Source organism: Pezoporus flaviventris, unplaced genomic scaffold (assembly GCF_033815535.1).
Source record: "Pezoporus flaviventris isolate CSIRO_AGI_PZ_B2104156 unplaced genomic scaffold, CSIRO_AGI_Pfla_v1 ptg000003l, whole genome shotgun sequence".
Lineage (NCBI taxonomy): Eukaryota > Metazoa > Chordata > Aves > Psittaciformes > Psittacidae > Pezoporus > Pezoporus flaviventris.
In genome coordinates this window covers 8,060,110-8,076,100 of record NW_026892551.1, presented here as the reverse complement: position 1 = coordinate 8,076,100, position 15,991 = coordinate 8,060,110, and the positions used below count along the sequence as shown (strand labels likewise).

The 15,991-nt window shown below is 49.0% G+C and overlaps 1 protein-coding gene across 1 annotated transcript; it reads right to left on the bottom strand.

The window, feature by feature from the left end:
• Positions 1 to 6,012: 6,012 nt before the first annotated feature.
• POU4F1 (POU class 4 homeobox 1) lies at positions 6,013 to 8,421 on the bottom strand. The gene is given in 3 exon segments (XM_061445199.1): positions 6,013 to 6,540; positions 6,542 to 7,176; positions 8,043 to 8,421. Coding segments are annotated over 3 exon segments (1,143 nt in total). The 5' UTR covers positions 8,166 to 8,421; the 3' UTR covers positions 6,013 to 6,155.
• Positions 8,422 to 15,991: the final 7,570 nt, after the last annotated feature.

Here is a 15,991-nt window from a genome sequence, read left to right as displayed (position 1 = left end):
GCTGTGCCAGAGCAAAAGCAGAAAAGGTGCGTTTCTGCCCACGGGGCGCCTGCCTGCCGCTGGCTGCTTCTAGTCGGTCCGGCAGCGGGGCTGGGCCGCCCTGGTGCCAGCCGCCGCTTTTTGCTATGGCCTTTTCTTCAAAGATTTCTATGTGACATTTATATTAACTTTTGATCCCTGGATTTCATCCATCCATCCATCCATCCATCCATCCATCCATCCGTGCCGCCACCCACTGCTCTATCTCGCCATAATGAGAAGAGACTTGTCTTCAGGTCTGGGCTGACCTATATATCCACCCACTGCTTTTCTCCTAAATAGAGCCTCCTTCAGGTGCCAAGGGGTTACAAAAGAGGAAAAAAAGAAATACTTTTCCAAAAGCTGAAGGGGAAGAAGGGAAAGCGGGAAGGAAGGGGAAGGCGGGGTGGGGGGGTGTCTGTCCGTGCAGCACGCCTCCCATCAAGCTGCCTTGACAACAATTACTAAAGTTTTTAATTAGCCTCTTGTTATAATTCATTTTATTAATTTTCCAAATCTCAGCCCATGAATTATTAACGGCAGCTCCGTAATTGTGTTTGCAGCGGTGTACGGGATGGGGATGGTGGCGGCTGCTGCTGCAGCCCGGACCCGCCACGCCGTGGCTCGACCCCGCATGTGTCTCCTTCGCTCCCGGGGCCGGTGAAGGGTCCGGGTCCCAGGCAGGGGCGGCCTCCATGCTCTTATCAGCCTCTTATCTACTCTTAAATAACATAATTATCCATAATCAGACCCCCGTCTGGCAGGTGAAAACGGGTTCCCAAGCGAATTGGAAATTTAAAATCAATTAGGCTTTCTCCCCTCCTTCCGCCCCCCTTCCTTCCCCCCTCGCCCCGAATCAGTAGGTAAATATAACAGAGCTTTTTTTTTAAATAAAAAATAGCGCCGGCTGAAAAGCGAGACATAAATAACTGGAGGGATTTAAAATCGTTTGGGAAATTCCAGAATAACACAGAGCGGCAGCGGCGGAATCAAGCTTTATGTGCTCGAGTCCGTCAGAGTTAAAATAATTATCTGTCGACAAATCTATTTCTCTTCAGAGGGAAGGGGGGGACAAGGGGAGGCGGGGAGGTAGGCACATAAACCATAAAACCTGTGCTGTAGGACACTTCATTTTCCTTCTGGGAAGACTTTTTACTTGTTGAACCAAGACCGAATTAGTCTTAATATCACAGGAGAGTAAAAATCAATACTGCCGTGGCAGTGGGTGTCTGTTATTCACTTATGATGGCCTAATCTAAGTTGAAAGCAATAGGAGAGCAAGTGTTAAGCAGAAATTCCAGGAGCCAGCACGGGTCTGACGGACTGAGTACTGGAAAGTCACATCGGGAAGGCAGCGAGATGCCTCAGGTGTGTAGGAAAAGGCAGTTCGAAGGATGGCGGTACGGAGGGGGCTTCGATGGGGGCTCGGCCCTGCCGTTAGGGACCCAGTGGCAACGGCCCCTGCCCGTTGCACACGTACTGGGAGTGTGCGTATCTATATCTTTTTGTCACAAATTGCAAGTCTATATGGAGGAGGTTGCATACGCTTGGGGAATAAATGTGAATCTGTGTGCTGTGCACCTTCGTCCTTGCCGTATTTTCTTTTTTTTTTTTTTCCTCGAATGCAAAAATTTTAATAGACCTTAAGTTAGAGCTTATAAACACAATCAGAAACATCTTCTTTCTTTCTTTCCCTTTCCTTCCTTCCTTCCTTCTTTCTTTCTCTCTTTCCTTCTTCCTTTCCTTTCTCTCCTTCTTCCTTTCTTCCTTTCCTCCTTTCTCTTTCTTCCTTTCTGCCTCTCTCTTTTTCTTTCTCCTTCCTTCCTTCCTTCCTTCCTTCCTTCCTTCCTTCCTTCCTTCCTTCCTTCCTTCCTTCCTTCCTTCCTTCCTTCCTTCCTTCCTTCCTTCCTTCCTTCCCTCCCTCTCCCTCCCTTCCTTTCTCTCTTTCTCCCTTTCTCTTTATTTCTCTTTCTCTATTTCCTCCCTTTCTTTTCCTTCTTACCTGTTTCGTTTTTTCTCTTTCTTTCTTTCTTTCTTTCTTTCTTTCTTTCTTTCTTTCTTTCTTTCTTTCTTTCTTTCTTTCTTTCTTTCTTTCTTTCTTTCTTTCTTTCTTTCTTTCTTTCTTTCTTTCTTTCTTTCTTTCTTTCTTTCTTTCTTTCTTTCTTTCTTTCTTTCTTTCTTTCTTTCTTTCTTTCTTTCTTTCTTTCTTTCTTTCTTTCTTTCTTTCTTTCTTTCTTTCTTTCCTTCCTTCCTTCCTTCCTTCCTTCCTTCCTTCCTTCCTTCCTTCCTTCCTTCCTTCCTTCCTTCCTTCCTTCCTTCCTTCCTTCCTTCCTTCCTTCCTTCCTTCCTTCCTTCCTTCCTTCCTTCCTTCTCTCTCTTTCTCTCTCTCTCTTTCTCTCTTCCTTTCTTCCCTTCCTTTTTTTCTTGCCTGTCTTTTCCTCTCTTTCTCTCTCTTTCTCTCCCTTTCTCATTTGCTTTCTCCCCTGCTTTCTTCCTTTCGATATTTTTAGCGAGGCATTTGTTTAAAAGGCCTCATGAGCATTTGGTGGGTTTATGAACTATTCTGATTCACTCAACGGAAAGCAGAACATTCTGGTTTTGCACAGTTTCCTACCATGAAAATAGGAAACTCTGCAAAGCTTTTATTTTCACCATCTGTTTTATTAACATATGAATTTGTTTTCTTTGTACTCGATAAGGATTGTATTTATTACAAAACAAGCTCCTTAACTTTTCAATACATACATCGGTCATTACCGTATAATACAAACGTGGTGTCGCTTGTAACATTCCAATCGTTTTGGGGCAGATGAAAGGAAACCCAGCATTTGTAACTATTTTTATTTGTTCATTCCTGACTCTCCAAAAATGATATCCGATAATACTTTTCTATAAAATAATATTTTTACAAATGCATTTATTAAAAATTCTGATGACATTTCAAGTTAATAACAACAGAAACAAGTCGTTTTCCGGTGGACGAGACCTATGGTTTCTTTTAAAAATACCTTTAGTGCTTCTTTTCTAACATCAACAGTTGTTTAAAATCACAGCTTTTTGAACGTATTATTCTTTTCTGAACATCACGTGTCTTGATTCACAGAGTTACCGGCAAAATTAAAAAGATTTGGCTGAAATATGTCTACAGAAGAAATAATCCCAGCTATTAAGGAACTTTTTACATTTGGCATCTGATCTAGTCACAGGTCATCAGAAAATAGGAAGAGGTTCTTTGATCACTTGAAGCAGTAGGTGGCATCCTATACGTTCCTATTCAACGATTGCCTCTACACCATAAGGAGAGATCAGTTTAGGATTTTCATATTTATTAACCCAAAATAAAAATACAGTATCTCGTTACATAATCAAGTGCAATTAGGCCAGTCAGAACAACATATAAACCTGAAACCACCCCAGCTTTTCTTCTTTATACATATTTTGTAGGTGCATAATCCTTTCCAGCAAACTGAAAAGAAATACTTCAGAAGTCCTCTTAAAATTTTACTTTGATTTATATTCTGCAGTTATAGAATAAACTTCAAGAAACACACGCAGCTAATATATAGTTAATTTTATTCAGAGCACCGATTTTCACATAAGAGCTATCTCAAAGTAATGAATTCTGGATTTAGCAGAAAAATACATCTCTCACTATTTTCTTTTTGGTAGAATTAGTCTTATCGTCTAACGGCCACCCCTTGAATTTACCAGCCGTGTCTCAGAATATTTATTTTTCTCTCGTTTTTTAAATGCACCCAATAATAATAACTATTCTGTTTTCACGTTTGTTTTATTTGTAAGTATGCTGGGACGCATCTCCCTGTTGTATTTTGGCTTACAGAAATATTTCTGGTAGAAATAAAAGTAATAAAGACACAACCAAGGAGAAAGCTCAGCAAACATACATGGACAGGTAGATTATTCGGTGAGACAGTTCAAGATCCACACGTGGTTGCAGTTTGAAACCTTTTTTTTTTTTCCTTGTGCATTAAAGAAAATATTTACAATCGTCTTTCTTCCTTTTTCTTTTTTTTTCTTTTTTTTTTTTCCTTCCCTCTTTTAAATCTAAATACAAGAACGTGACAAGAATGTTTGTGTTTTCGGTGAAAACAGGCAGTTAAACTGTGAAATTACACCATCCACAAAAGATTCTACCAGAAGCTAGTCTATTTAGTGCTCAGTTTCAAAATGCATAGAATGTTTGCGCTGCAAACAATGATACACAAAATAATAATATTAATAATAATAACAAAATAAATAGATAAATAAATAAATATTATCGAGACTTTATCACGGATCTTTATCACGGATCTTTCTATGCCTTTTTTTTTCCCTTTTTTTTTTTTCGGTCATGCATACTTTCAGTCTATTGTTTGTTTTGATTTAAAAAGAACTGTATTTTCTTTTCAGAGACTCCTTGTTAGCTAACAGCCTTAACAGTCGCTCGGTGTCGGCCGGAGCCACCAACCGCTTCTGCAAGAAGCTGGCGGTTTTACCTAACGAGCTCTGATAATTTAATTTTAATTTCTTTTCTTTTTCTTTTCTTTTTTCTTCAATCCGCAAGACATCTAATGCACCTTGATGATCATTAGTAGTACCAGCATTGTTATTACGGAACAACATCATCGCTTCCAACCCGGGAGACTGTGATAGTGCAAATTGAACCCTCCCCAATACCCAAACCCCATCCTCTACCTAACGTTTATTTTTTAGAATAAACGACTTTTAAGCCCAAATGGGATTTCCTCTTTTTCTTTTTTCTTTTTTTTTCTTTTTTTTTTTTTTTTTTTTTGTGTGTGTGTTTATTCCCAGCATGCAGACCCTTCAGAAACAAACGGCATTTCAAACCCTGCACTGGTGATTTCTGTTGCCTGCCGCGGGCAACCACCCCTGGCCCCCGGAGGAAACCAAGGCGGGACCTTTTCCCCACCGCAATCCCTTGCTAACCTAAATCCAGCAGAATCTGATAGGGATGCCGGGGGCCATGGAGAGGGAAGGAGGGGAGGGGAAGGGAGGGGAGAGGACCTAGTTAACCACTAGCCTTAATGAATCTGAACATCATCTTTTCGGAGAGCATCCCTGCTAGGGCAGGTTTAGCAGCTGCCTCCAGACACATCTCTGCGGAGACAGGGACCTGTCTTCAGACACGGATGGAACCGCAAACTATGCAGGCGAGGGAAGGGAAACAAAGGGGCAGCGGAGTAACTTTTTTTGGATGGGTGGGAGGGGGGTGGGGGGTGAGTGTTTTTTTCCCTTGAGCTAGCTAGGATTAGGGAGGCAAGAGCAGAGAGGAAAGGGACCCGCTCCCAAGCATCGGGAGCTCCGGCTGCCCCGGCCCCGTTTGCACAGCTCCTAAGCACAGACAAGACCCGTCGCCAAAGCCTCGAGAAAAAACGCGTTCGGGGGAAAAGCAGGGGGAGAAAAAGAGGAAAAGAGAGAAGAGGGGAAAAAAAAAAAAAAAAGAAGAAAGATACAAAAGAAAAAAAGGGGAAAACCCCAGAAACAAACACACCAAACCCAAAGAAAAAGACACCCCCTCCACCCCCCCCCAAAAAAAACACCGCCATCCTCATTCATTACCAAGCCAGAGAAAAAGAAAGAAAACCAGAAAGCAATGAAAAGAGACCCAAACCAAACGTAGCATCATCACCGACAGTTTCGCCTTCTGGGTTTGTTGGTCGGTTTTGTTTTCCTTCGGAAAGTTGTGACTTAGGTTGCTCGTTTTGTGGTTGTTGCTGTCACGGTATTTATTGGTGTGTGTCTGTGTGTGTTTAAGTTTTAAATTGCTCTTTCTCCCGCTTTCTGTTGGGGGGTGGGGGGGGCAGAGAGGGGGATGGGGCCGCTGAAGTGACCCCCACCGGTTTCTAGAGCGTTTTTACCTCCTCCTCTCTCCTTCTTCTCGTTGGTGTCCCGATGTCTTTTTGTTTTAATAATTGATAGCGCACTACCTTCCTCCCCCCTCCCTCCCCGCAGGCCCCCCTTTCCCTTCTCAGCGAGTAGTTCGCGTTTAATTTCTACATCGTCCCTTGGTCCCCAGGAGCTTCCCACGGCATCTCGGGCGACGGCGACGGTGGGTGTGCGGCCCCTGGACCCAGACCCGGCCCGGAAACCCCTGGGGCCGCTCCTCCCGCCCGCTCCTAGTAGGTGGCAGAAAATTTCATCCGTTTCTGCTTCTGTCTCTGGTTGCAAAACCAAACCCGCACTACGTTCTTTTTGAGGTCCAATTTCTCTGCGATGGCGGCGATCTTCTCGGAGGAGGGCCGGGGCTGAACGGCGAAGTAAGCCTCGAGGGAGCGCTTCTCCGGAGCGGCGATGGAAGTCCGCTTGCGCTTCTTCTCCCCTCCGTTGAAGAGCTCGGGCTTGTTCATTTTTTCCCGCTGGGCGCCCTCGGCCTCCTCCAGCCAGGCCTGCAGGATGGGTTTGAGGGCGATCATGTTGTTGTGGGAGAGGGTGAGGGACTCGAAGCGGCAGATGGTGCTCTGGCTGAGGGAGCCCACCCCCGGGATCTTCAGGTTGGCCAGCGCCGAGCTTGATGCGCCGCTGCTTGAAGCGTTCGGCGAAGGCCTCCAGCTCCCGCGGGTCCGTGTCCGAGTCGCAGATGGAGGCCAAGCCGGCCGCTCCTACCACCGCCGCAGCCGAGGCCACCTGCCCCGCGGCCCCGTGGTGCGCGGCCACCAGCCCCGGGTGCGGCAGCCCCGACGGCATGTTCATGGCGGCCGGGTGCGAGAGGTGGCCCAGGCCGTGCATGTGCGAGTGCGGGTGGGCCGAAGTGGAGATGAGGCCGCCGCCTCCCCCGCCGCCGCCGCCGCCTGCCCCGCCGCCGGCCCCTCCGCCGCCGCCGCCCGCCCCGTCGTGGCCGCCGCCGCCACCGCCTCCGCCGCCGCCTCCGCCGGGCATAAGCGCCAGGGAGGGGGAGGTGATGTGGTCGAGGAGGTCGCCGGGCTCCAGCGCCTGGTGGTGGTGGTGGTGATGGTGGTGGTGGTGTGCCAGAGGCACGGTAGAGGTGGAGGTGCAGGGCACGCTGTTCATCGTGTGGTAGGTGGCGTCCGGCTTGAAGGGGTGGCTCTTGCCCTGCGAGACAGCAATGTCGACGGCGGCCAGTGCCTCGGCCCGCGCAAGCAGGGTTTCATCGAGGCTGGCGAAGATATTGCTCTGCAGCTGCAAGGGACACAAAACAGAGAGGGGTGCGGGGAAAGTAGGGCGGGGGGGGCGTTGGGAAGCGGTCAAAGAGAAAAGAAGGATGGAGACGGAAGCGAGAGTGTGGGTTTGCAGGGGCGCCGTGGGGAAGGAGCAGGGAAAGTCGAGAGAGGGGATCCCGTGAGGAGAGAGAAAGTTGGGGGGAAGGAGGAGGGGAGCCGGCAGCAGCGTGCCAGTGTGAAGGGATACGGGGCAGGGGGAAGAGCCAAGTGAATGATAGAAGCGGGGTATAGCCGGAGGCAGCACAAGGAAGGGAGGGGAAATAGGGGATGGGGTAGAATAATAGGAAAGAGAGCGAGGAGGGGAGCAAAACAGGAAAAGAAGAAGCAAAGAGTAGAAAGGGCAGAAAGCCGGGGGGAAGGATCCAAATAAAGAGGGGACGAGGGAAGGGAACAAATAAATTTAAATAAAATTAAATTAAAAAAAATAAAAAAGAAAGAAGAAGAGAAAGGAGAAGAAATGGATCTGTAACTCTCAGCTGGGGAATTGTGTCAAACACAAGAGCACATAAAGCGCATTCCTCTTCAGAGGCCGAGTCATAAAAATTAATACAGAAAGTGGATGAAGTCGGAGGCTCGTGTGAACACCGCTTTCAAAGAAGATCACAGGCACTCAGATGATTGCAGAGGAAGACATGAAAAAAACATTAAGCGCCGCTTGTCAAAATGTGCCTCGCAGCGGTTTTTTTATTAATGCACATACACATACATGCAGTGTACAGGAAAGAGAGAGAGAGAAAGAAAGACTGTGTGTCTGTGTGTAAGAGAGAGAGAGGGAAAGAAAGAAAAATAAAGAAATAAAGAGAGCTGTAGCTGCCTGTCCCTTACCGGTGGAGTTGGTAGACATGCTCTTCTTATTGCTTCCGAGCTGGAGTGTAGAGAGGGGTATTTGTGCTCAGGTAGGGTAGGATGCATGGCAAAATGCGGCTGCTTGCTGTTCATGGACATCATCTTGAAGGCTTGGCATGTAAATCCACAAACACTCCTGAAGTCGAGGGAAAAGTGTTCTCCGGGAGCTCTCGTCCTCCTCCCGCCGTGGGAAGACGCGGACGGCGGCGGACGGCGGTTGCGGAGCCGGTGGCGCGGTGGCGCAGCGGACCCTGCCCCCGCCGCCGCCGCGGTGACCGGGGCTGGGCTGGGCGGGTGAGAGAGCGGCGAGGCTCCCTCCGGCCCCCGCCGTCTCACTCCTCTGCCTGCCGCTGCCCGGCGCCGGGCGCGCTGCGCTGCGCTCTGCCCGCACCTGAGCCCCGCATCCCGTGGCTACCGCCGGGCGGGCTCTCGCGAGAGCGTGGCGGCTCCGGCTTTGACAGGCATCAGCTGTCTCCCCCCCTTCCTCCTCCTCCCCCTCTCTTTCCTCCTCCTTCTCCTCCTCCTTTTCCTCCCGCCGCTGCCACCTCCCCCGGTCCCTGCCTCCCCGCGCCTTGTTGCATCTCCCGCAGCCCTCGCCCGTCTCGCAGGGGCGGTGGCGGCGGGGCCGCTCTTATAGCCAGCGACGCCGAGCACCGGCCGGCTGCGGCACCTGTGGTTGCCACACGTGCGCGCTGCGCGGCCACCAGCGCTGCCCAGGGGCGCCCCGACGGGGCGGGGATGGGCGGTGGGGCGCGGAGGCGGCGGGCGCCCCCGGGGCGGGGCCGGTGGGGTACGGGCCGGCACCCCTTCCCTGCCTCTGAAGCGGCGGTGGGAACCGGCCCGGCCCTCGGCACCCCTCGGCACCCGCGCATAAAGGTGTGTGGTATCTGCCGCAGCCGAGGGCCCTCATGGTAGGAAGTGCCGCACCCCGCCGCTGCACGGGGGAGAGCTGCGCTTCGGCTCTCAGGGAAGAACAGCGGCGGCAAGCGTTTGTTTGAAGCACTCCGAGGATATCGATTTCCGTATAGTTTCATTCCCCCATCACCGCCGAGTGTAGTTTTGTTACAAAGACACAGCCGGTGACAGCCTCTTTGCCCACGAGGAGCGTGGGCTTCCCACACAGGGAAGTGCTGCAGAGGTGGAATTGGGCATCTCCTCCTGGCTTCCCGGGCAGCCCCCTCTCCTTATGCCTAGGAAAACCCAAGTTTCATTGGCGTGGTCTGAAGGGGAAAACACAAACAGAACGTGTTTTCTCTTTCACTCTTTCTTCCCGTTTTTCTTTCTTTCCTTCTCTCTTTCTCCCTCTCTTCCCTCCTCTCTCCCCTCTCCTTCCCCCGTACTCTTCCTTTCTCCCTTTCTTCCTCCACTCTCTTTCTTTCCCTCTCTCTCTGACCCAGTCCTCCTTCCTCTCTTCCCTTCTTCCTCTCTTTATTTTTCTTTCTCTTTTTCTGTCATTTCTGTCTTTTCCCCCTCTTGCTACTCAGGTACTTTATATACAAGAAACGAGTGATTCTGTATTACATGAGCTAAAAATATAAAAAAAAAAAATAATATGGAATTGCTCGCTCTTTTTCTTCCTTTCTTTCCCTTCCTTCCTTCCTTCTTTCTCTCTTTCTCTTTTTCTTCCTGTCTTACTTTCTCTTTCACTCTTTCTTTTTTCCTGTCTTACTTTCCTCTCTCTTTTCTGTGGTTTATTCTTTGAGCACTCTTGCATTTGAATGGAAAAGTTAAGGAGTGACAGTGACACTGGGATTAATGACTCACGGTTCTTTTTCGAGGTTACCTGGGATTCGAGGTTACTGCTCCGTTTTAGAGCAGGGTTTTTTGGTTTGGGTTTTTTTGTTTGTTTGTTTGTTTGTTTGTTTTGTTTTGTTTTTGTTTTTTTTTAGCTACTTATGAATTTGGAGGCAAAACTGTCAAAGGTGTGAATCTACTATTGCTGTGCCTGTGGGATTAGTGTGAATCCCCAGGGAACAGCCCCCAGTGAATCCTCTCCCCTGGGGCACGCCGAAGTTGTCCCTCGGTGACCGACTAGATGCTGCCTTGTTTGCTTCAGCAGGGTTGCAGGCAGGCGGGCAGCAGCGGGGTGGTTGGATCAGGGATGTGACAGCCTCGGAGTGCATCGGAATTGCTCTGTTTCTCCTGAACGTCTCTTATTTATGCGCATAAACACAGCCGAAAGGGCACGCAGGCACACACACACGGAGCACACAAGCACACACCACAACCCCAGGTAAAGTCCACATTTGTCTTCATAAACCCTTCCCCAGCTCCCCATCCAGCCGGGAGGAAGGAGGGAACGGCTGCCAATTACTTGTGCGAAAAGGAGCCAGGTCTCCATCCATTACCGCGTCCCCTGGGGTGGCGGAATGCAACTTCATCTCGGGAGGGAGGGGGGTGAACTTGAGACTGAAAGACACTAGTCTGAAGAGGGGTTGTTATCTGCTTATTTATCGAAATCATTGCAGCAGAATAGCTAAATTATACTTTATGGGGACTTCTTCCCCTTTTTTAATTTTTCTTTTTTTTTTTAAGCCGTATGACTTCTAGCTGTTTCTAAGCTCCCAGAAAGCCTCCTGGGGAAGGGATGGAGAGAAGGAGGAGGAAAGTGGGAAACAGCACCTCTTTTCGCCAAGTTAGCTGCTGTGAAGTGCCCAGGTCTCGGAGAAAGGCCCGGGCATCCTTCTTTTCCTACCAGCGGCTGAAAGCCAGGCAATGGCCCTCCTGGGGAGCTCCTGTTTGCTCCCCGGCCGGGAGGCAGGCAGAAGGCCAGGCTCACTTCCTCCCCCAGCGGAGGAAGGCATAGGATGCCCCGGTAGTCACTCTCCAGGACGCTGTCAGGCCAAGTGTATCAGGTTTCCCTACGGAAAAAGCTGGGAGCCAGGAAGAATTGTGCAAGCGGCGACCAGGGGTGAACGGATTTCCAGTCTGGGAGGTGACCTGCCTTCCTCCCCGCATGCCGCCGGGTTTGCTGTGCCTCTGAGGTTGGGGTCCCTACTCCCTGGGCAGGCAGGGCTAGGGCAGGGCAGTGAGGGCAGGCAGCAGGCAGCCTGGCCCCGGCTGTTCCCGCAGCACAGCGGGGGCCGGCGGCTCGGGCGGGAGCTGGCGGGCGAGACCTTTCCCTTGGCCTGAGGAGCATAGAACCACTCCAGGACTTGCGAACACCTTCTGCTCACGTCTTTCTTTTTGTTATTTTTTGGCCATAAAGGCAGAAAATTCAGCCACCATCCCGCCTCTGCGCCCAGTGCCAGCCGCAGGCTGAGGAGGTGAGGACCTCCAGAGGTTTTACAGGCCCGTCCCTCGGCGTCTTCTGAAGGTCTCGGCAGCTTGCGATATGCATCCTACTGCATACTTCTCTGTTTCTCAAATCACGGGTGAAGTAGTTCCGCCTGCTGGAGAAACACCCACTTCAAGATGCTCTTTGCCCCTTCATTAAAATCCATCGAGGCCCGATCATCCAACTTTTCACTCTGTCTGATCTTCCAGAGGTGCAGAGAGAAGAGAGGAGGATGAAAGGATTTTGGTCTTACACTTACCAAGTCAGCGAGAAAGAACTTTCCATCGCAGTCCTTGGGACACATCTATCTATCTATCTATCTATCTATCTATCTATCTATCTATCTATCTATCTATCTATCTAATCTATCATCTATCTATCTAATCTATTTATCGTAAGAGGGGTAGCACTAACTTTAGAGCAACGCTTAAAGTTACATCCCCGCCTCGATGTTGCCCTGACGGAGGTCTTGGCCTCGCGGCCCCCTCAGCTCCCCCGGCCCCACAGAGCTCAGCCCGGGGCTCACTTCGGACCAGCTCCCCTTGTCGCCAGCCCCCCGCAGCCTTTTCCCCCCTCACACACAGCCGGCTCCCCGGGAAGACGGCTTGAGCCAGGCTCAGCACCGCACGGGCCTGGTAATAGATTTTATCTTGATGTTCGCTGTTATTTCTATTCCTCGTGGGTACGTCCAGCCTCATGAATACTGATGGCAGTAAACTCGCAGGCTTTGAGGAGCGAGTTCACTGGCGGTACGACCACTCTGCAGCCCTACGTTTGTAGCCAAAGATGCTCGATAAGGCGAGGGAAGCATATATATACATAAAATGCATTTACTTGTCTCCCGTAGTTTTCTCAAGCTAGAAATGCAAGAAAGAAATAGGAAGATTTCCTTAATTGATATCTCGAAAAAGTAATAAAATAACCTCTTATTCCCACAGTGAAACGGTTTCTAAATTAATTACTGTAACCCATTGTATTTGATTTCTCTTTTAGGATTCCCTACAGATGAATATACTAAAGCTTGAGATATAAAGAATTAACGTCTTATCATAGTTTGCTATGTAGCCCGAGTTTAAATAAAAAGTTAAAGTGGATCCTGTAGAACCACTCGCTCTAAACCTTCTGGGTACTTTTATTTCATCAAACGTTAGCTTTACATTTTTTACTCGTGGTATTTGCCCTTCCACAGAGTGTCAGAGGGAGCGCTGAGAGAAAACCTACAGTACGTGTGTTATTTGGTGAAGTTTACAGGAAGTCAATATCCCATTTAATATAGAAGTTATTTTCCCTTTAGATGATAAAATCAACCTTCAGAAGACAAAAAAACCAATACCCACAATACAACCCCTATTCTTCGGGTGAATGCACAAAAAAGTATTGCCATGTCCTAATGAGGACTTTCTTTACATCAGCAAAGACTTGCTAATTACTGATGTACAAGCCGCAATAATTGCTTTCGCAGCCAAAGTGTAGAATGTTGTCATATTAAAAATTGAAACGCTTGATGGTGATGGAGGTCCCATGATAGTTCACACCGTCCCGTTTCGGGAAAGTGCGGAGACCGGCGGAGCCAGGCATCCGGGAGAAAATACTGCAGGTCTCTTGCTAGTCAGGTTCCTCGCTCTTTCCTTTCAGCGATGAGGAGGGATTAAGTCGCACAGCGAGAAGTCCCGCCGGCAAAACCCCTCCCGAACCGTGCTCGCTTTCCACACCGGCTCCGTGGGCAAACCCGCTGTGGCTTCCACTCGAGGCCGCGGTCTCTCCCGCTCCCGGGACACCGCATTTCGGGGGGAAGTGGCTGAAACACGGCTCCTTAATCCCCTCCGGCACATGCGGGGTCGGCAGCCGAGTCCCACAGCGCGCCGGGATCCGCTCGGCTGCCGAAACCGGGAGCGAGGCCCCCTCCCCCGCTCCGCGAATCAAAGCACCTTCCGAGGGGCTGGGAAGTAGTTGCCTTGTCATGTAACACATTGCCCTGATTTATTATAAAATTTTAACGAAATCATGCATATTTCAACAGCCTTTAATCACTGCATGAAAATTTAATTCATGAACTGTAGCGCGTTTAAATAAATGAAGTGTTAATTCATTAGGATTAATTAATTTGTTAAAGGATTGTGTGCAAGGTTAAGGTGGAAGAAAAACTCTTTGTTAGTTTCGCGTCGTAATCAGGTTTTGTTAACAGCGAAGGCGGGGGGGAGAAAACACGCCCAAGGGTCTGCGGGGGGGGGGGGGGGCGAGCCAGAGGTGGGGGCAGAGCCGGCGGCTGGACGGAGCCTGCTCCCACTGGGGACCGTAGCCTCTGCCTCCCACCACCTGTTCTTCCCTAGCTGGGATCGGGTCCCGGTGCCCGTGCCGGTTAATTAACTGAATCCCGGCCGAGCGGGCGGAGGCAGGTGCCGAGGAGCCCCAGGCGGGAGGGGACGGTGACAGGCGCATCCCCTCCACCACACTCCGAGCAGGGTATAAAGACTCCGTGCCGCCCCTCTAGCTGGGAGCCAGCGCGAACACTTCAATACCCTAAACCCCCTCCCCCCCCATCCCTCATATTATTTCCAGTGAGGTCTGGATCACCTGTCTAGTCCCCGGGTTTCAAGGAGAGGATGGCCTGAGATAGGGACAGGGACCTCTTATCCCTGCCCAGTCCCCATGCTTCTCTGGCACATTTCACCTACTTGAAACTAGCACCCAATGACCTGATGACATCAGGTCCAAGTAGTAGCTGCCTGATGGATTTTGGCATTGTCCACCTCTCTTCCTTGAAAGAGAGCAGACAGCACCCACACAGCGTGTCAGAGCACTGGAGAGGAGACAACACTTTCTACCGGGAAAAGCTGAAAAAAACATCAAGAATGCTAAACTTGATTTGTTTTTCACCCGAGTTTCATCCCCTCCTGCATTCATGACTGTTGAAGCACAGGCAAGCTCTTCCCTGTACCAGCTGTGCTTTTCCCTGTGTTCTTCAGCTAACGAAGATGGCTTTTCCAGTTAGAGATAAGGGACTTGGAGGCAATAGCTCAATGTTGGGCCACAAAGGCAGGACAGACAGGCCACCCCTTTAGGCCAGGCCTGTGGCAGAGGACTGCTGTAAGGGACCAAGGGGCAGGAAGGGCCAGACTGGGATAAGCAGCCAGAGGGGGCTGTGTATCATCTCTGATTGTGTGTGATCCTTGGAATAACTGTGAATCCTCACATCAAGTTACCTTGGAGCTGCTTTTTCTCACATCCAAACCTGGGAGTGGAGAAGGGAGAAGCCTCAGTCTGTTTCTATGGGATGGTCCTATGCCAAAAGCAGCAAGGAAGAAGTGTCAGCTTCACGGTTTGTGAGACATTTAGCATAACCACAGTACAGAAGAGGTGTGTGAAAACTGTTTTTTCAAGCCTATTGGTGCTGGGAGTCAAAGGCAGGACTTCAATGCTGTGGAAGAATTAGGATCAGACTTGGTTGGTTTAAACCGCATTTGAATGACATTTCGTGGGGGAAACAGTTGTGAAGAAGAGGGAAGGAAGTGAGACGCAAGTTAGCACATCTTATATTGCATATACAAGGTATGTATTGTTCCCCTTGTACCCTTTTTGAAGATACTTTAAACAGAGACAATAAAGCACGTTCAAAACCAAACATAGCCCAAGTCAGCACCTGGTGTTGGTGGGTAGAGCCATTCCAGCAGCCTTTCACCTGAGGAAGCAATAGTGATCAGAACTGGGCTCTCACTGGGCCTTCAGGGCATCACAGAGGAGCAGGTCACCTTCCCAAGTGTGTGTAGATTAAAGTGACAATAACAAAGCGAAAACCTCACCCTGGCCTTCTTGCTCTTTAGTACAAACCAAAAGAATCCACTTGCAACAAATGGCGGCCGGTAGCAATCTCCCTCTTGTGTCACCTACACTCCCGAAGAGCATTCTCCTATGCTAAAACCTGAAGGTTGCCTTGTACTTAGTACAGGGTTATTAGATGAAGTAAAAATTTTATGAGCCATTAAATATCATTAGACATCACAGATCTGTACATCACTTTGAAACATCTATTGTCTTAATCAAAATTGTAACAGTTAAGTTTTAGATCTTGTGCATTCCTGTTCTATATTACTTCAGAACCAGGTAACTATCATAAAAAATTAACAGCGGTGAACTCTCTCTTAGGTGCTTTTATTCAGGGGGCTTGGTAAGCGCAGTAATAGATTAAGCATGCACAGCATTGACAGAATGCAGCCTGGAGAACCGAAGCCCCACCTATAGCCAACAAACTTATAACTGAAGAAACCCTACTCGTTACAAACAGCTTGAATTTTTTAAGTTGATATTGCACCAATCACTCTGTCAAACTCCAAAAGCCAAAAGGAATACAATGTACATTAATCAAGTAAAATGTGGAATTTAGACTGTGGTAGTTGTTTTAAGGGCACTCAATTAAAAAAACCAAGAGCAAACCCCAAAATAACCACCAACCAAGCCCCAGCCAAACAAAACAAGACCAAGATACCAGAATTCCGATCTGCTTCAGCTTTACCATGAGTGAAACAGAAAATGCTCCTACTTACAGCACCGGATGTGAGCACAATCTGCTCACGGTATCTGCAGCTGGGATCTGAGGGTATGAGAAAGCTTGGAAATCAAGTAATTATGGGTAACTATGATAATGTTTTTGCCA